Here is a 20,352-nt window from a genome sequence, read left to right as displayed (position 1 = left end):
AGCGCGAACCCACAAACCGGAGCATAAAACGCGCGGCAGTTGAAAGGAAATTCTCCGGCGTTTCCTTCGCCGAACCAGGTAGCGAGACCGCGGCAAAAGGATTCCAACGACAATGATGCGGCGTTACAAAGACCCGGCTCACAATTGCTCCCGCAGGGTGCGTCCGCGGCGCTGCCGCTGTGTAACAACGCGGAGGGCACTACGAGCCATCGGAGTCAATGCAACGCTGTGCGACTGTCACGTGACCTTCGACGCGTAAAAGCGTATAGTCACGTGCAGCTATGTACCCTACCCGTTACAAGTTTGAAGCTTCTGCGCTCTGCCATCTTCGTCTGTTTGGCTGTGGAACGCCTTCTGCGCATGCGCCGTTGCGTTGCTGTGCGGTATATCTGAGAGTGTGCATGCGTCCATAGCTCAGTGACTCAGCATTTTTCGCCCGGGTGATAAGCGATGCAGAGGTCTATAGAACAAGTGCCCCCAACCTAGTTCTCACCCTTTTCACGACGAGAAAACGCTAGATAGACCAGGAAGAGACGTGCACAAGGAATGTCGGTACAGCCACAGTTATCCCCGAATGAACGTGTTAAAAAAAAAAAAATAGCGAGGAATTAATAACGACAAGTATTGAACTCGCGACACGTCCAGAGAAAGGAGAGAATAACGCGTTTCCTTCAAGCTGGTGTCAAGCGTTCCTTTTGGATCGCAGTAACGAGGAACGTCTACTTTGTCACAGCGTCCGATTGGCATAGGGACGACTCGTAGCCTCCCCTCCGCGGTCCAATCGCGCACATAAAGCAGAAGAAAAAAAAAAAGTAAAGCACACACACACACACAAAAAAAAAAAAGAAGTTAAAGAAAACAGGGAGTTGCCTTTGAGTCTGCGAGAGGGTCCGGCAGAGTCCGAAGAGTCTCACGCGTTGTGAGCAACAAAGACGCCGTTGGTAACCAAAAACCGAGAGCCACAATGAGAGATCGCCTGCTGGGCCGGTCCTAAAGAAGGACAAAACAACAAATAGAAAAACAGAAAAAAAAATTGTCTTGGTACGTATTTAACAAGTTTGTTGGACGTACCGGGTAGTTCCTTTTTTGTCCGCACCAGACCGCGACTAGACGTGTTTTTTTTTGTTTTGTTTTCGTGGGCAAACAAATAAAGCAAAACGGTCGGGGGGAGAGGGGGGGGGGGGAGAGAGAGAGAGAGGCTGGTTTTTACACGATTCACTGTCGCACGGAGGTGGGTGTCTAGTGGAGTTCTTCCGGGCAGCGATTCACGACGTTACATGCATTTTAGGGCCAGCGTCACATCAAAAAGCGTGAAAAAAAACAAAGAAAAAAAATGTATCCTGAAAGTTTTAAAGGGGCAGCCTACGTCTGACTAAGGGACTTCCCGGTGACAGCTATCTAGAGTTGCATGAAAGGGATAGATTAGATTCAGCTTTAGGGCCATGTTACAAAGTCAAACTTTTTTTTTCTTTTACAAATTTTTAAAATTTTTTCTTGCGTTTAATGTAAAAAATACAAAAAAAAATACACCAGTGACACTTGAATCGCGTCTCAACGCGCTTACGTGCCTCGATCAGCCTTCGATATGCATGCTTCCTTCACAGTCTTAAAGGGGCGATGCAACAATTTTTGTATACTTTGCGCAAATACCGCTTAAGAGAACGGATCCCTGACATTAATGACCTATGAAACACGCGTTGGTTTTTCACCCCACGCAATAGGAGTCCCAGAAAAAAATTTAAAAAAAAAACGAGCAGCGTTCACCCCCTCAACTCGCAGCCACAACAAGCGGCCACGTGATCTGGAGCCGATTATATGCCGCCAATGTTGATCATAGCCACGCGCTGGGGTTGGCAAAGCACAGGGCACGCGCTGAGTTCCAGACATTGTTATGGCTCGGCTGTTGTCGTCGTTGCAGTGATTGGACACGGGTCACTACCCGAATGCTTCTCGAGCTGGTAATTATCACTAGCCCAAATCGAGTGCTCACGCAATGCTCGGGTCCAATCTATGAACATCATTCAAATATCGTCATATGGGTGTACTGCAATACCCACGTTACGTCATGGAATTTTGCAAAGGAGAGATTGAATGAAAATGATCGCTTTTGTCCTTGAAATTACACCGCAACAAAGGAGTTTCTTGGCCAGCGGAGTTGCGTGCGAGTATCCTTGACTCCCACTAGTGCCAGTAAGCTCGTGTGTAGTGAAAAACATTCCAATTGAATATCGTTGCTCAGCTCCTTTAATAGTAATAATAATAAGAAGAAAACGAAGAAGAAGAAGAAGAATCTTTATGAATCAAGATCAACAACACAAAATGTGAGGTCTGCCAAAGCCACAGTAAGCTAAATCGCTGCTTCTGGCAAGTCGTTAATGGTTACTGCAGTAATGTTTGGAGGTGGGCTAGTCGGTGATGCATTGTAAACATAGAAATAAAACAGACCAAACGAACACAAGGACAAGTAGAAGAAGGGACAGCGCTGTGTCTGTGTCCCTTCTTCTACTTGTCCTTGTGTTCGTTTGCGCTGTTTTATTTCGTTAATGGTTACAGCAGAAAAAAAGAAAAGTGGTTTATTGGAAATACGAAGAGATTAATTAACCGGACTGGAGAAAGCTGGCTGGCCCGCTGCTTTTCGTGTCAGGGAAAAAAGATGAAAAAAAAAAAAAAATATATATATATATAGCAGATCCGCACGACGGAAAAGTGAAACATGAACGTTTCAGCCTTCTCGCGGTTCCTGCGGGAAACGATTTCAAGGCCCGGCTGCGTGTCTGCACACTACGGGTACTACTACGGGTAAAACGCGCTCATTTCCAGCCCATCCTCGTCGTATAGTCCACAGACTAAGCACGTTTCAACGTTCACATTTTACGTAGTTCAGACTATGCAAATAGATTTAGAAGACTTTTTCTTCTTTTAGTCCAAGTTTGTCTTAGCGGACTATGCATCGGGTGCTAACCCAGTTTGGCAAATGCGGCACGCTAAGCGGTGGTCGGTACGCCATAGCGCGCCTCTTCCCGCTCAAAGGCACGATGGGCACCCCCGTCGGAAACAAGCCGCCATTTATCACGAAGCTGCCGGGCGCGAGCGCTCTTATTTTTCCCTGGAAAACAACAGGCCCGAGGAAAATGAGGTCGCCTCCAGACCGCAGCCCGAAGCCGCGAGCACGCCCGTTTTCGACGGCTTTCCTTTTTTTTTTTTTCTTTTTTTTTTTTTTGTAACCGAAATATAGGGCACAAACTTCCAAGGAATTGCGCGCGCGAAGGGAGCCATGGGGAAATTCTAAGGAATTCTAAGACCGCGGTCACACTGCCAAGACATCATACAAAAGACAGCCTGTAAACACTGTCTGGTTTGTAGAAATAAATGAACTGTGCAAAGGACGAGGACGGAGGTAGAAACGAGTACGACACACGGAACTGCGCTCCGTGTGTCATACTCGTTTCTACCTCTGACCTCGTCCTTTGCGCAGTTCATTTATTTCTACAAATCATGGACCAACTAGCCCGCCAAAAGGTGTTACTGTCTGATGCCTGAGGCGCGATTTCTTCCTCGTACGATGGTCCCTCACATTGGTTCCTTCTGACATAAAGTGGTCTAAGCCTTTTGAGACTAGATGGCGCAAGTTACCGCCCGTTACGAAGGGTACAGCCATTAAAATCCATCCATCCATCCAGACAAAACCTATCACACGTAAGAAGCGAACAGGCTTCGAACACATACTCCGTGTACTCCGTGTCCTTTTTACGATGTATGATCGCCGATAACTGTCAGTGTTCGTAACACTCGCCCCTATTTCTTCAGCACACTTTAGCATAGGGGGAATGGTGGTGCCACTAAATGGAGCATAACAAGCCCGATGCCTCCGCGAAATGAGCGCGCTCCACGCTCAAACCCAAAGCTGAACTTCAAAGTGCTCCGGTGCGCCGCCGACCGACGCGCCGTCCAGCGGAGCACAACGGACGCCGCGGGAAGCTCTCCCTCCCTCGAACCCCCGCTAATGACTGGGCACTTTTGCCGCCCGCTCGCTGAAGCGCAGGGACCCCGTGCTGAGAGGCTGGGGCAACTTGATTAACGGTTCCGATAATCGAAGACGGCGTGCTAAAAGGCCCCGAAAGATGGCCCGGTCACGCCCGCGGGGTGGAACGGCTCAAACGCTTTATTCTCTTTTTGCAGCACCCCTCACTACTTTATGTCAGAACCTCGTCTTTTTCGCAGGTCACGCCCTCTGGATATGAAGCTAGGTAGGGCGCGTTTAGTCGGTCTTAGAAAGCGGTCACCTTTTCTTCTTCGCTTTCCGAATTCTTCCCCGTGAGTAAGTGGCCAGTTTAGTAGAAACGCTATTCTCTTCATTGCTTGTTGCTTGCGATTAGGGTTAACGGAGATGTAGGTCACAGATCGATAAAAATGCAGCTGAAGGACCACGATAAAGCGCTGCTCATAGCGGTCAATGGACCATTGAAAATACAATGAAGGCAAATGAGCTCCATTTTGTGAATGCTCGCATCTGCGGCCCACTTTTGTCAAGAAGTGCCAAGAAACACATGATACGACTCTAGTTACTATTTCGCAGGTGTGACATCGCTCGTGCGTCGAAAATAGCGTGCTGGAAGCAGCGGTGCTTGAGGTCGCAAGTGCGAAATCGCAAGCGAGATCTCACAGTCTAAATCAGGTGTTTGTGTGTGCGCGCGTGCGTGTTTGCTCAGTGTGACTGCAACATCGATATGCGCATAGTGATGCACCTAGCGCAGGCAACGTGCCCATATCGCTAGATCATGCCATCCAGTCTGAATACATTACCAATGACTTTCCGTTAGTGCTGAAGGCCTAGGAACTATTGGATGTGACGGGTTGGGAGTAAACTGGACGCTCCTTCCACCCCTTTCCACTTGAGCAAAGCGAACGCTGGAGAGGAGGCGACAGCGTTCGCTCAGCTCAAGTGGAGAGAGGTCGGAGGAGCCTCCATAACGTGTCGAAACGCTACTAAAACAGCGCAATGAGTGTCACCGACTATAATAATACATGCAAACAATAGGCGTGTAGCTATGTTTTTTTGTTTTTTTTTTTATTCTCTCGAAGAACAAGACATCGATCATAAATCTTTCAACCGCCTTAGCGCTCACCCCAACAAAACCTCAAAACGTCCACCCATTGAATGCTCGAGTTCCACAATCGGCCTCGGCGACTGATGATCCCTCCACCGTCCCTTTGCAGCTGTCAGGATGTGCGGTGTTGGGCGTGGGCGTGTGGACCTTGCTGGCCAAGCGGCACCACCTGAGCCTGCTGGTCACGGCGACGTACGCCTCCACGGCCTACATGCTGGTGCTGGCCGGCGTGCTGGTCATCCTGGTGACCATCATGGGATGCGTGGCCATCTGGAGGCTGAACCGGTGCCTCCTGCTAGCGGTACGTCAAACTACGCAGGACGTCGCGCATCTTTTTTCGTGAAGCTCACATGCGGCCGGTCCAGGAGAGGAATAGAGCCACGTATACTAGACGCAGCCGACGACGATAAGAGCTGATGGGACTAATCAGACGGCGTCAAAATCGTACCATCATGGCGTTCGCCGTGCTTCTGTACGTGTTCTACCATTGCTGAACCAACCACAAACAAAACTTTCAGCCTTTCCACTCTGATGAAGAAGGAAGACCAGCGGTGCTGTACAATAGAAAGTAATGGCCAGCCGCAACTCGGCAAGCCAGAGTGGAAAGGCTGCCGCCATCTATGAGCGACGACTGCAACCAGATAGGTGGCTTGCCGCCGTCGCTCATAGATGGCGGTAGGTGTCCAGAGTTCGGTTGGTTCGGTGTCTTCATTTCTTTGCAGGGGACGCGATCCTGGAGAATCTTGCCCTCAACAGCTCCGCTGTAAAAAAGCCTAGTGATTCGCGCTCTGGACGCTGCTCGATCGGTCCCCTTAGCTGGCAGCGTCAGCTGAAGTAAACATAAGCTACGCTCCGATATATACCCGATTCTCTAGAGGGCGCGGCCAGCTTGGGCCTCACCGCAGTACACCGGCCCCGGCGCGCGCGGGGGCTTTCTCCGCTTTGCACCGGTGTCCTCGGAGAAGCGGCGCGGAAGCGAATCTCGATTCCTCGTTTCTCCTCAAGCTGCAAAGGGTGCTACGGGCAGGCGAAGCCAATCCTGTGCCGTGTAAGTATCACGTGACCTTCGAACAGGGAGCGCAGTCACGTGGCACGTTTACGGCACTGGGATGGCTCGTAGGGTGAACTGCAATTATTATTTTTTTAAATATTTTTAATACTGCCGAGACCGGTTGTAACGAAGTCAACGGGAATCGGAAATCGCTTCGCTATATCCGCTTTTTCGTTATATATGAACTCATACAAATAATATTAAAGAAAAAAGAAGATAACACGGGTTGTCACGGGCACATGCAGTGTGTAGAGTTGACAAGTGGTGATTTGGAGAAGCTATTGTAGCAGGGAAAGAACTGGTTTTGGTGCAGAGATTCCCACTTTTAGAGCAGACAATTTTTAGCTTTCATGTCAGAAAGTTGTATACGATCTCTTCGAAGGTTAGCCCGTGGAAAAAACTGCAGTTGTTCGAGTTTTGGCAGACTAAAGTACTATTCCTACAGAAGACCTGGCCTGTATATATAGTTATTTATTTATTGAACAATCGTATGCCGGCAATTTCGTAGAACACTCAATTAACCTATTAGGAGTACCGATGGCGTTTTCGGTCTGTATTTGACGTAAAAAAAACATGTTTTTGGCTGCATTGTAGAGCTTGTATCATGGTGACGTAATTATCGCGAGTTCGACATAAAACGGACACTTTTGTTTTGAATATGTCTCACGCTGCTCTCATATTCAACCTGCTGCTGTTCATAGAGCAGCTAAGCGGAGCACATGGCTACTCTAACTGATCACAACGAGTAGCGCTAGCTATTCATTGCGATCAATGTTAACACTGTTCGGTAAAAAAAAAAACGTTAATTTTTTGTTAGGCATGTGCAAATAATGGATTTTGGGTTCGAAGCAAATTCAAAAGTGGATAGTGGTTTTGGCCGAATATTTTTGAATCGAATACTGAAGAGTTGCTGCGCCTTTCTCCGCGCCTTTCTCTACTATTACACCTTGCTTAAACGGAAATTCAGCTGAACTCGCAAAGGTTGTTTCTAAGCCCCTTATTGCCAACTCACGAGTTCTGAAAAATTTAGTCTAGCTATATTTATAGACAGTAACCTCAGAAAGTCCAGTACCTACATTGGAATGGCAAGGAAACGACAGATTTGACCTAAAATTAGACCTATAAAGGAGCCGAGCCATACCTAATTGAGGGGATTTAGAAATATTCTTGCTATATGAAAATATTTAAATCTGAATCAAGAAAGAACAAAAAAAAAAAAAAAAAAAAACAAGCACAGCTAATGAACACGGCTTTTTTAGAACATCGCTGCCTAACACATACCCTTGCATAAAAGCCAGTTAAATTTTGAAGATTTTACTGCAATGTAATATCAACAATCGCAAAACTTCCTCGATCTTTTTTTTATATATACTTTTGGCGCGCGCGTGCACCATGCTAGTTTGAAGGTGTGTTTTTTACCCAAGTGCGCGACTGCACTGCGGCGAAGCGAATCGCCAAATCGCTGTGTCCGCTCCGTGGGTATTGCTTCTCCGCAGTCCACCGGTGCTTGAGGAGAAGCGCACTCAAGGGAGATAACCCGCCGCGATCAACGCTTCGAAAAGTACGAATATCGCAGTTCATTTAGAAGCGAATATCAAACAACGTATTATTTGAAACTACTACTAGAAATTGAGAATATTCGCGCAGCCCTACTCTTCGCACATAATACTCAGGCATAAAAAAAGAACTGTACTTATTTTTAGTGACATCGCCAACAATGCCACGTGCCATCCACTTTCAGTTTCCTTTTTGAGATAAGCTCCCTTTCGGCGAAGACATGGCGCAAATCGTGCACAAATACAGCCTTTGGAGTAGCACGTAGCAGGTTATTCGTTCTGGCGCAGTTTGGCGCGGCACTTCCCCCACTGCACATGTTTAGCGAGCCTGCAGAAAGCAGTCGAAGCTTCCCTGCACGCGTCCTCTGCTACATAGGAGCCGCATCTCGACAGGGAGGCACTCACTTGATCGAATGACGTTTTAGCGAACGCCCACGTTTCACCGAATGACACTTTAGCGAATAGTCGGACGTCGCGAAGCGGCGTTTTCGGGTGGGCCGAGTGAGTTCATATTTTTGTAATGAGTTGCCGTAGACTGTCGCCGCGAAGCGGCGTAAAGCGCAGCGCGACGGATGGGTTAACGCGCGCCCCCGTTGTTCGCTAAAACGACCATTCGCTCAAATGTCGCCGTTCGCTCAAATGTCATTCGCTCTTGTGATATGGACCCATCTTGACAACTGCGAGAAGCTCCGATCGAAAAAAGATCCTATACGTGCGGACCATGTCGGCCCCGCGGAGGATGCCGGCGGTGGATGGCATTCTTTACGTTTATGCGCACTCCGTCGAGGATGGCACGCTTTTGATTCAAGGAGATTGCCTTCGTCTTCCCCATCGAGGTGCCGGCGGCGCCGGGACTCTCCATCGTTGAGTGGCAATGATTCGCCGAATCTGTGCTTGAGCGAAGTACACTTTCGCGCAAGAGCGACCTCACCGACCAGACGCCGACACGGATCACAAAGCAAACAAAGAAGCGCGCACGGCACCGAGTTCGCGCTCAAGCTTGTCTAAAGTCGGTATAGAGAGCCTAGATTTAAGAGGTGGGGCAACTGCTCGATGGGGGTCACGTGGATCTTCCCCAGCCTGTTCTGGGTGGCTTCTTGGCCGCAGAGCAAACTGCGGCGGTCCGAGACTTCATAAACTTCCCAAATTTTATTCCTTTTTTTTTTTTTTTTTTTTTATTATCACAAAATATTTTTTTTGCTATATCCGCGGGAGTCACTCGATTTCCTTGACTAAAAACAGACACAAGTGCATTGAAAAAGTGCAAACGGAAATGGGAAATCGTCATCGCTTCGCTGTAGCCGCTATTTTGTTATAACCGACTTCGTTATAACCGCCCTCGACAGTAGGTGGATTTAGAAGTTTGGGGTGGGCACGTTATATGTCCTTCGCCTATTTTTAATCGTCTCAAAAGTGGTATGCTCAGTACTTTACGTAAGTCTCTGTCAGCTGCCACTATGATGCCACCAAGAGTTTCCTTTCAAAGTCCTTTCTACCAGCTTTCAGCACCCTTGAGTTTTATTTGGAGTCCCTGATTTGTGTCCCTTGCAAACTGAAAGCAGGATTTCTTGGAACAGTGAAGGCATCAGGGGTAAAGCTTTTACAGCCGCAACATTAGGGCTGAAGCCAAGTGGCATCGCCCGCTTCCATAAGGTGCAAATCAGTCAGATTAAATCTTACAAGCTATTTCAAATCAGCATGCATCATAGCGGTTTCTGACTGGGAACCTGTCAAGCTGTTCTCGTAACTTTTTTCCTCAAACCCCACCATCGCGTAAATGGTAGATAAATAGCTATTAATAATATTATTATCATAATTAATTTTACTTCTTGCTTTGCCTCATTTCCAGTACACCTTCCTCCTGCTCCTGATATTCCTGCTTGAAGCTGTTGCTGGGGTCATCGCCTACGTTTATGAAGAACAGGTAAGAGCAAACTCTTGTCAGAACCTGTTATTGGTCGGAGAAGGACTTTACATGTGCTTTGGTTTGAAACTGACAAACGGGGCTGTATGACCCAATGGCACCATCAAAACAATGTCAAAAGCACAATGACACGCCGTTTGTCATCTTTCTATACATGCTCTCTTATCTGCTAAACAAATAAGGTGCAGTGAATGCCCAATGACTTGCACTTTTACAATGTGTGTTGGTGTTTGCATGTGCTTGAGCCTTCAACTGACTTATGACAAAACAAAGTACAATGGCAAGCAAGTTCCTCTGCTGTTTGCATACCATGTGCGCTTCTTTACATCCCAAATGCGTCCACATGCCTTTGTTTCCCCCTGCCCTCAACCATCGACAGTGCGCACCTGGCTACCTCGTCGTCGCGAAATCTCTGCACGCTGCCTGTGCTGCCCTTTGATTGGCGCTCCCCTCCTTAAGCTCATATGCAGAAAGGATGTGTTGTGGTCCACTTGGCTCGCCGTAAAGAGAGTGATACTTTTCCGGCCTTCTTCCGCAAATGCAGGTATGGCACGAGCTTGCAGACAGCCTGAACACAACGTTCATAGAGAGCTACGGGATTGACAGCAGCAGGACGGACGCCATCAACGACCTGCAGAGCAGTGTGCGTATTCAAGGCTGCGATATACTGAATGCCACTAGGCCAAATTAATGTGTGTCCCCTTTGTAGCTCCTCGGGTTTTCTTCTGGTTGAAGCATGATTCAGCAAAGATGCTAACTAGCTTTAAAGGAAGCATGAAACAATAACTGGATGTGAAAACCAGATAATCATTATCTTCCTTACGAAATTATGTTACTGTGTCGTTCAGATGGAATGTCCAGTGTTTCATGTGGTCATTGGCTGCAGGAGGTTTATTTATTTATTTATTTTACAATAATGCAGGCCAGTTTTCTGGCCCAAGGAGGAGGGGCGAAAAATACAACCATATGGGGTCCGATTTTTCCAACTCTGATGCTGTATGGCTGCAATGCAGCAAGCCTGACGCAGCAGATTACTAACTGCCAAGAGACTTAATACTTTGCGTATACATGACCATCCGTTCACAACAAAAAGAAGTAGAGAAGGAAAAGAATATATTCAACACCATACCCCCACCCGTTTGCCTATGCCACTATAACTGTTAGCATACTAGTACCACCGTACTTCCTGCTGCCTCTGTACTAGGGATGCCACGAACCACCCTCGGTTCGAATTCGAAAAGTTTTGACATTTTCTAACCGAACTGATGTTCGAATTCGAAAGGTTTTGATATTTTTGACCGTACAAAGGTTCGAATTCGAAAAATTCGCAACTTTCTAAAATCGTGGGGTTTCGAATTCGAAAAGTTCGAAGCTTTCACAGTTTCTAAAAGTTTGGGTTCGATTATTTCGAATATTTGTTTACTTGAGGTTTGATAAATTCGAAGATTTCGAACTTCCCTAATTTGAAATTCGAGATTCGAATGTTTCAAATTTCTTTGGATCTAAAATTCGAAAAATTTGAACATTCTGAATTCTTAAAGACATGAAGTTCGATAAATTCGAAGACTTTTAATTTCTTTCTAAAGTTTGAAAAGTTTGAAGGTTTCGATTCTCTTTTTTTAGGGCTAAATTCGAAAAAAAAAAAAAAAAATCTTCAAAGGTTTTTAATTTTTTGAAGTCCAAGTGCGCAAAGTTCGAAGTCTGGTTTTTATGTTCCGCCACAGTTTCAGTTTCAAATAACGTTTTCACGCCTCACTGGTTTTCACGAAATCAGGTTTAGAAAGGTTCGGGTGTGATATTTAGACTGCGAGAAGCTGGTCAGGCAATTAAATGATACGACAAGTGTCCCGGATGTGCTGGAATACTTGCCAGTGCAGTGTGACGTGTGACAATAGATCAGTAATTGCGACCGCCAGCCCGGGGTGGTCGTTAACGTGCATCACGAAGTAGTGATCCTACAAGCGCACTGTTTAACGATATTCATCCAGTTCGAAACGGCCAGGGGCAGGCAGGTGGTTGAAGCTCAGAAAAACTTTGAAGTGATCTGGCAAACTGCCCCCCTACCCCTTTGCACGCTGGAAGTAATCCAATCGAACGCCGCCCGAGCGACGCTGGCATACAGTAAGTTTAGTTTGTACATGATGCAAAATCCTGAGACTGGGAATGAGATTTGAAAGAAAAAGTGGAAGAAGACAGAAAAAAGGGGACAGGACAACATCTTAAACTCAGCTCTGGGAATGAAATTTGAAAGAAAGAGTGTAAGAAGACAGGAAAAAGGGGACAGGACAACGTCTCAAACTCAGCTCAGGACAACGTCTCAAACTCAACTCAGCTGAAAACTCAGCTCAGGACAACGTCTCAAACTCAACTCAGTTGATTTTGAGACGTTGTCCTGTCCCCTTTTTTCTTTCTTCTTACACTATTTCTTGCAAATTTCATTCCCAGTCTCGGGATTTTGCATCATGATCACCGTATACCAGCTCGCCTGCATCTTCACAATTTTTTGTTTGCAATTGCTTTGGAGGTTTATTTTCTGGGGCGGAAGAAACACCGTGCAAAAAGCACAGAAGCTGACGCAACTTGAGGTCGAGGAGCGTTCTACCATACGAGTGGCGTCGGAAGAGGAAAAAGGAGGGAGAAGGGGGGGGGGGGGGTATCCAGACTCCCTTCCCTCCCCCTCCCCCCCCCCCCCCAGATATTTCGGACCGCTAAAGAAAACATTACGGGGAAAGGGGACGTGGTTGAGCTTATTTTAATCTGAAATTATTTATGCATATGCATAGCTACTGTCGCTCTTCACTGCATAAAAGATCGCGTAGATGGTCATTGTTAGAAACTCGTCAGAAGGCACTACTCGTCACATGCTCGGTGGCTCGGAAGTTCAAACCTATGTCTTTTCGACCTAAGTAACTGTGCCATTGGTAAAAAATAATCAATAAATAAACATAACAATAAATGCAAAAATCAAAAGCTGGAAAGAGAAAAAAAACTATCAAGAACCCGCCGGAAGTGTTGTATTCTTGCATATTCAGAGGCCCAGAACTATGAAACAAGTTTCTCCTACCAAAATGTGTACAGGCCAAAAGAAACGTCCCAAAAACGTAAAATGAGGAAAAAAACTTTTTTTTATGACATGCTTAACTTGAGCAATTTTAGAAATCTTCCCCCATGAGTTAATTTATTCCTCAACGTGAAAAAAAACAATAAATACATTATTTTGTATTCTGCAGATGGTAATGATATGTACTGTCTCTGGTGTTAATCTAAATGTGATACCTCTAACAATGCAGGTGAAAAAAAATGACCAAGTTTAGGGCACAATTGCTCGTAGGTACAATTGCTCGTAGGGTTTGGATATTTCTTCCAAACTCGGTCTTGAACAACAATAATCATATTGTAAGACGACACTTACCTACGCTATACATAGGTCATTCTTAAAGTTTAACATCTGTACCATAAATAGCTTCGGCTATAGCGCGCTTCAAATATGGCACAAACGACAATTGTCAAAAACCTGTCGTCCTTCCTCGCTCCTTCGGGAATCTATTTCTTTATAACCAAGCATGCCAGACGATTGAAATAAACGGCCTTGTCTTTTGCAAGGAATGCGGCACCGCATGTAAAATTGCGAAGAAAAAAAATTATGATTGTACCTCACTGCTTGAATCCAAATGAAACCGCCCGGCGGTCTTTCGAAGTTCGACGACCTTCGAACTTTTACCCTAAAAGTTCGAAGTTCGTCGAACTTTTGACTTTTCAGGAATTGGAAGTTCGTCAATTTTTGAATTTTTTAGATTCAAAGTTTTTTTAGATTAATAAGTTTGAAAGTTCGAAAATTATCGAATTTCTTAGCGTAGTGTAAGAAGTTAGAAGATCCTCGAATTTTTTAGTCTATCAAGTTCGAAAGTTCGACAAGCATCGAATTTTGCAGCGTAATAAGTTCGAAATTTCGAAAAGCGTCTAACTTCTTAGTTTAATAAGTTTCAAAATTCGACTTCTGTCGAATTTCTCGATATGGAAAGTTCGAAAACTCAAAATCTTTTGAACCGCTTGATTCGATCATCGAAACTTCGGTTGGAAAAAGTTTGCGGCATCCCTACTCTGTACAGACAACTCACGCGGATTTCAATCCCCATGCAGTTCAAATGCTGCGGAGCAAACAGCTACCAGGACTGGCAGCGCAGCGAATGGCTTCGACTCAAACCCCGCACACCAAACAAGGTTCCAGACTCCTGCTGCAAGACCACCACATCCGGTTGTGGAGGCCTCGTCCATCCCTCCAACGTGTACTATGACGTGAGCACACAAATTTTATTTATTTTGTTGGTTAGGGGTACCTGTGCCACATTGAAGGTATTATTGTAAGAAAAAGTCTTTGAAAAACACACAACTAGCACGCATTTCTATCAAGCATACTGTATTCGGAGGTTGTAAGAAAAAGAAAAAGCCCAATAAAAGCGCCTGGTTGTATTTTGAAAGGGTTGTTCGCTCTTTCAGAAACGTAGAGGACATTCTAATATACCACGCAAGTAAATGTTAAATGAAACATGCAAGCGATGATCAAAACATTGGTGAGAGTTGCCCAACAGACAAGCTGGGAGTGGAACACAACAAAGCAGCAGCAGTAGCATCAGCATATTACACTATTATAGTTGTTTCTTTGGCTACTGCTTGCATATTTCCCTTAAGGGGGGACACGGGCTCCAATTCCCGATTTTTTTTTAAAAAGTGCATTTTTCAAATTTGTTATATCTGATTTCAGAAACTAATAATGCACCCTTCCATAAAATTTCACGCCCGTAAGTCGAGTATTTAAGCAGATATAAAAGATTTTCGACAGGTCGGCGACGCGCCTCCTATCCCCGAGTCGTTCCGTCGCGCGATCGGTTGACAATATTCGCCATTTTCAAATGCCGACCGCTCCGCGCCCATTCGGCCTACCGCGATGTTGATACCCTCGTTGGAAGCGTCGTTTCTTCGGGCTTTTATGACGATAGTAAACTTCGTTCGAGAGTAAGCATGAACAAAGCCAGAGCCCTCTAGTTGTTGGCTATAATTGGCTTAAAAACGAAACTCAAGCCTGGATTGGTCCGTGACACCCCACGTGATCCGCTCGCCCGAATTGTTGTTTCGTCTCGTTGCTTCGGCCGAACGTTCGCTTCTTTTGCTTGCTCGTTATATATTTCTCACAGTTTTATCGTTTTATCTACGGTCTCGTCGCCGCGATGCCGGCCGTTAAACGGCATTCCCTCCAAGCCTTTGGAGCTCGCCGCCGTTCTGTGAAACCAAGAGGCTCGTCAGGTGGACGCGTACGATGCGCTAACCCTAACGGAACCACGTCGGACGCGTCAGCTGCTTCGCTCCCGAGCGCGTCACCATCTCCCGGTTCGTCGCTTCAGGACCTGACCTCTGAACAACCAGCCGACGTTTCTTCGGCTCTTCCTGAAGATTATGAGGTTGTGGAGGAGCTCACGGCGATAGAGCGCAAGATCTCGCTACTGCAAGAGAGCGATCCCGCTGCGGATCCCACGGACGCTCCCGCTGCTCCCGACGGTGCCCCAACCGAAGGTTATCGTCTGGTTGCTTTATCTGCCATCGAGACACTGGTGTCCGCTCTTCTGTGCCCGGTGTGCCGTGGATCAGACCTTCAGCTAAGCGAGAGTGGCAAGGGAGTTCAGGCGCAATTCGTCGTCGTCTGCCCAGACTGCGGGGACGTTGCTCGGACGCCGCACTCGTCGACCATCGGACACTCGCGGCAGAATGAATTGGCGGCACGGATTTCTCTTGCGTCTCGTGAATGTGGAATCGGATACACGAAGCTTACGAACTTTTTTGCCGGTATCAATGCTCCTTCGCCCATGCATCTCCGATCTTATCAAGATCTGGGAGAAAAGGTCCACGACGCCTCAGTGAGAGCAGCCAGCAACGTAATGAGCAAGGCAGCAGAAGCTGTACGAGAAACACGCGAGTCAGATAGCGGCGATTTGATGGACGTTTGTGTGACATACGATGGCACTTGGCATAAGCGTGGGCACACTTCACACTTTGGTGTTGGAGTTGCCATCGAGCTTGAGACTGGACTAGTTTTGGACTATTCTGTCCAGAGCAATTATTGCCATGGATGTAGCCTTGGACCTGCGCAGGGATCTGACAGCCATGAAGACTGGGCCGAAAATCACAGGGCAGTATGCCAGAAGAATTTTGCTGGGTCTGCAAATGCGATGGAGCTGCAAGCAGCAGACGAGATCTTCCGTCGGTCCGTCCAACTCCACAACCTGCAGTATGTGACAGTGCTGTGCGACGGGGACAGTAAAGCCTTCAACCATGTTGCGGGACTTGATCTTTACGACAAGGGCATGAGGAAAGAAGACTGTGTGAACCACGTCGCCAAAAGAATGTATGCTGGCATGGAGGCCCTAAAGAAAACAAAAAAAGGTCTCGGTGGAAGGGGCAAACTAACGAACCTTGTCATGAAGAAATTGACCAGCTACTATGCATCTGCACTGAAGACCAGTGCCCCAGACGTTCCAGCCATGCAGAAGGCAGTGTTTGCCAGCCTCCTCCACAGCTACTCCACCGATGAAGAGCCCCGGCATCAGGCCTGCCCTCATGGAGAACATTCCTGGTGTCACTTCAATCGCCAGAAAGCGCTGGAGGCAGCAGGAGAGCCGACGAAGCCACACCGCCCTGCCTTCTCCAGAGACATCGCAAAGGAGTTGGTGCCCCTCTACAATAGACTCTCAAGGCGGGACCTACTCGAGAGGTGTGCTAGGATGGGAACGCAGAACAACAACGAGTCGTTCAATGCTCTGGTGTGGAGGCGGTGTCCCAAGACGGATTTCGCCTCTCGAAGAACTGTGGAAACTGCCGTGGCTCTTGCCGTCCTGGAATTCAACCTGGGCCCCAAGGGCTTTGAGAGGGCCCTTCATGAAATGGGAATCGAACCCGGAAGCCGTTAGGTTCAGCACGCTGACAAGGCCCTCCAAGCCAAGGTCTCCAAGGCGAAGCAGAAGGCCCTCAACTCTTCGAAAGTGGCCCATAAGCAAAGGAAGCTGGCAGCAATCGCCAAGGCACAGAGGGACCAGGCAGCCGAAGGGGAGACCTACTCTGCCGGCGCCTTTTAGTGGACACAGACTGGGCCAAACTAATAAAGTAAAGGTGCTCAATGTTTGAATGCGTTTTTCTCAGTTTCACTTTTTTGCTGCAAACTTTGTAGCAAGGAATCTATCGTTTGATGGTAAACATATCCAGGTGCCTCGTTCAAAGTGTTTCTGAACTGAAATTTACTGGGGAATTGGGCTATCTACTTCATTTTGTTTTAAGTTGAAGTCATCACTGAGAAAAAGTGACATTTTGGCAAAATGGCATTCAAAGAAAGTGCATATCATTTTTGGAGACAGAATTTCTCTCCGAAATATTTACATTTTAATCATACAAATTAGATAGCCCAAAGCCACATACCCTCTACTTCATATCCAAGCAATAAAAACAGTGGTTTAACATTTCATTTTCATACGATAGATTTCCTAAGGAAAGGTGCCACAGCCTCATACACAAATATGTAACTTTTTACATAATTCTCCTATAGAAGTCAAAGTTTGCACAGTGTCCCTGCATCTGCTCATAAATGCACTCTCCAAATTTCGTTAAAATCGGACGAGGAGTTCAAAAGTTAATAATTACGCCAGTGTCTCCCCTTAATGTGCATGCAGTTGTTCTTTTAAACATTTATTTATTATGAACAAATCAGTAAGGCGTAAAGCATTTGAACTTGGGGGATCGGTGGCCGTGTGTGTTAGCGCACTGCCGCTCTGAGCACTGCAGAACCCAGGCATTTGGGTTCAACCCCCACCCCTGCCCACTTCAACCTGGATGACCACTGTACCGGCGTGCAGTCGTGCATAACTACTGCGTGATGCACGTTAAAGAACCCAGGCTAGTGGTTGTACTGCACTGGCTAAATTGCTCATCTACAGCTGAGACACAAGACGCCCATTGAGGCTGACTAAATTCCGGCTGTATAAACATACACACAACACAATTACTATTTATTTCATCTTGAACTAATTGCTCAAGATTTGGTTGACCCACCTCCGACTATAGTCAGTGACAAGTTAAGAGTTCAGGGGAAGCTCTTCCCACCTTTTTCTACTTTAGCAGAGCGAATGCTGGAGCGGAGGTCACATCCTCTTTGGCATTCACTTCGCTAAACTGAACTTTTGGCCTGTCACCAAATATAGCATCTGCGCATTTTCGAGAGCTGCATGAATAAATAAGAGATACAGAGCCACTTTTCTTGGTGCTGTTGAATATACAACTCGGGGAGTCCAATAGAGACCTATTGACCCTTTTTAGCATTTTGTTTGATCTCAATTCGATCACTTTGCATATTAAAAGAAAGTTGGGTCTTCAGCCACTCTCTGTCAAATTGCTTCTCGTATAACTCCTGCTAGTTTCACATTGCCAGAATCTCAGACTCTGTCATTAGGGAAACCACCCAGCTTGATGTCCACCATCTTTCAGGGCTGCATCAATGCATTGGACGAACAAATCCGCGAGCACCTTATCATCGTGGGAGCAGTCGGTCTTGGCATCTGCCTCGTGCAGGTAAGAACTATACTAACAAACGCCCAGCACCATTCAGCCGTGTTTCAGCTGTCAGCCTGTCGTCCTTCCAATACTTTTCTTGGACCTTAGAGGGACAGACAGCGAATTGTACTTTTGCCTAGTAGCAAAATGGACGGGTTTGTTTCGTATACCAACATAAGAACAGCAAAGGCTTAATTTTTAAGATGCATACATTGTTCAATCGGCTCTGAAAGCAATCTTAGTCCCAACTACCACAATACCAAGTACCGTAACAGAACACAAGTCTCCGTGAGGAGGCTCATCTTTCTTTTAGCCAGCTAGACTGACAGTTATTATTAAATGATAAGAAAGTATTTTTTTGCTGCTTTCTAGAATGAGTGTAGTATTAGTAAAGAGCAATGAACTAAAATGTTTCTTTCTTGAAAAGTCGATTTCTTAAGGGTTCTTATTTCACCTCACTTTATACTGAGAGCACAGATGACATACCTCAGAAGCGAGAGTAACCCAATAAAAAAGCATGCCACTGATGTGAAGTTAAAAGAGAACTCCCATACATATTTATTTTGTTAAATGTCTTATGCTTATTCCAACTCCATTATATGTTAACTTGCTGCCAATGCCAAATGATGGCGTAGCGAGCACCGTAAGATTGTCATGTTTGTTGTTTGGTGCAGAACTTTAAAGGCCGGTTCCCCCACGACTATTAGACGTGGATTCCCAAATTAATTTTAAAAATTCGAGGGCAGCGAAACTGGACATGTTTCTCAAGCACTTGGAAACAAAGATTGGAACAAATCATCATTAAACATATGCTCCACTATCGTTCTACCACCCCTTGAAAGCTGTGTTTTTGCCAGTCAAATTTATACGAAAAGGACGAAATTTCTGGCCCTAAATATGTCAGTTTCACCTAACTTTTGAAGACAAAATTTGCAATGCGAAATCTGTTTACATTCTGTAACAGAAAATTCTATTAGGTGATGGAGGAACAGTGTTTGTATTGGTGGCTTTGGAGGCCAGTCCCACTCATTCCAATGCGTTCGCTGCATGTCCAAATTGTCTTGAGAAGAAATCATTTAGTGACCATGGGTCAGATTAGCAGATAATCGAACATGTTCATTTCAAGTCAAAACTGTATGGATAATAACTATATTCAGCATACCAGAATCTGGATAAACAGGTTGTAACTGCAAATGCTTATTATATCACAATCACTACCAATAGCACATAATGACTTTGACTGGAAAGTGTCTGACCCCAACTAAAATAATCTGGTCACCACAGCAGGCAGCAAAGACAACTTGTCAAACAGTGCCTAGTACAGTGGCATTGAGACAGTGGAGAAGGCACATGCATTAAACATGAAACATGGTGTTAATGCGTCTGTGCTCATTTGTTCACCAGAATTTCCATAGGTAAAGACACTAAACATAGCCTGTTAGATTCTGGTGGGCTACTGAACCGTTTTACGATTTCTCTTCTAGGTCTTTGGGATGATCTTTTCCTGCTGCCTCTACTTGCGGCTACGGGATTACAGGAGGCATCCGCAGTACTACTGAGACCACTTCCTGCGAGCGGCGCCGGCGGTTCCGACAGACACAACTTGACGTGTGAACCAGAGACAATGCAGCTGCAGTTTTGCAACCGTGTAAATAAGCAAGCTAGAGCTAGATGTGCAATTTATTTATACCGATCGCAGGGAGCGTATGCATCGAGAAAGGAACCTGTTTTTGTTGCGCAGTTATCAAGCAAATGTGGAGAAATGTGGGAATCTCGTGAGCCCGCTGCGTTTTTGTGATATCCCATCCCTTCCGTAGGTAGAGATAGACGGCACACGCACTAAAAAAGAAGCCCGTTAATATCTCTTTATCTAACTCCCTGAATTAAGTTTTGTAATGAGAACAATGCTTCAAGTTCGTGTTCGCTACACGAAAGGAACTGAATGAATTAAACGAGTTGTGCTTTCCCTTCCTTAATAAGTGGACAGTGTGGTGTAAATAAGACTGCCTATTACTTTTATTTATGACATACAAGATCTGAATGTTTGTGCTGCTATTTATGGACCTTGTGAGCCGCTTCAGGATGTCAGCTTTGCTTGTAAATAAAAAAAGTTTGAAGTGGTGA

General features: G+C 46.0%; 1 protein-coding gene across 1 annotated transcript in view; it reads left to right on the top strand.

Moving 5' to 3' along the window:
• LOC8023608 (CD151 antigen) overlaps window positions 1-20,352 on the top strand; it is a 109,123-nt gene extending 88,771 nt beyond the window's left edge. Inside the window, exons 3-8 of the mRNA XM_029973622.4 lie at window positions 5,218-5,409; window positions 9,565-9,639; window positions 10,184-10,282; window positions 13,780-13,935; window positions 18,163-18,246; window positions 19,713-20,352. Of these exons, the coding sequence (XP_029829482.3) occupies window positions 5,218-5,409; window positions 9,565-9,639; window positions 10,184-10,282; window positions 13,780-13,935; window positions 18,163-18,246; window positions 19,713-19,787 (681 nt within the window). The 3' untranslated portion in view covers window positions 19,788-20,352. The remainder of the gene's footprint in view (window positions 1-5,217; window positions 5,410-9,564; window positions 9,640-10,183; window positions 10,283-13,779; window positions 13,936-18,162; window positions 18,247-19,712) is intronic.

This window comes from Ixodes scapularis, unplaced genomic scaffold (genome assembly GCF_016920785.2).
Source record: "Ixodes scapularis isolate PalLabHiFi unplaced genomic scaffold, ASM1692078v2 PGA_scaffold7__128_contigs__length_106722199, whole genome shotgun sequence".
In the NCBI taxonomy this organism is placed as follows: Eukaryota; Metazoa; Arthropoda; class Arachnida; order Ixodida; family Ixodidae; genus Ixodes; species Ixodes scapularis.
Note: the sequence above shows the minus strand (reverse complement) of the source record. Positions and strands in the feature narration are given on the sequence as shown.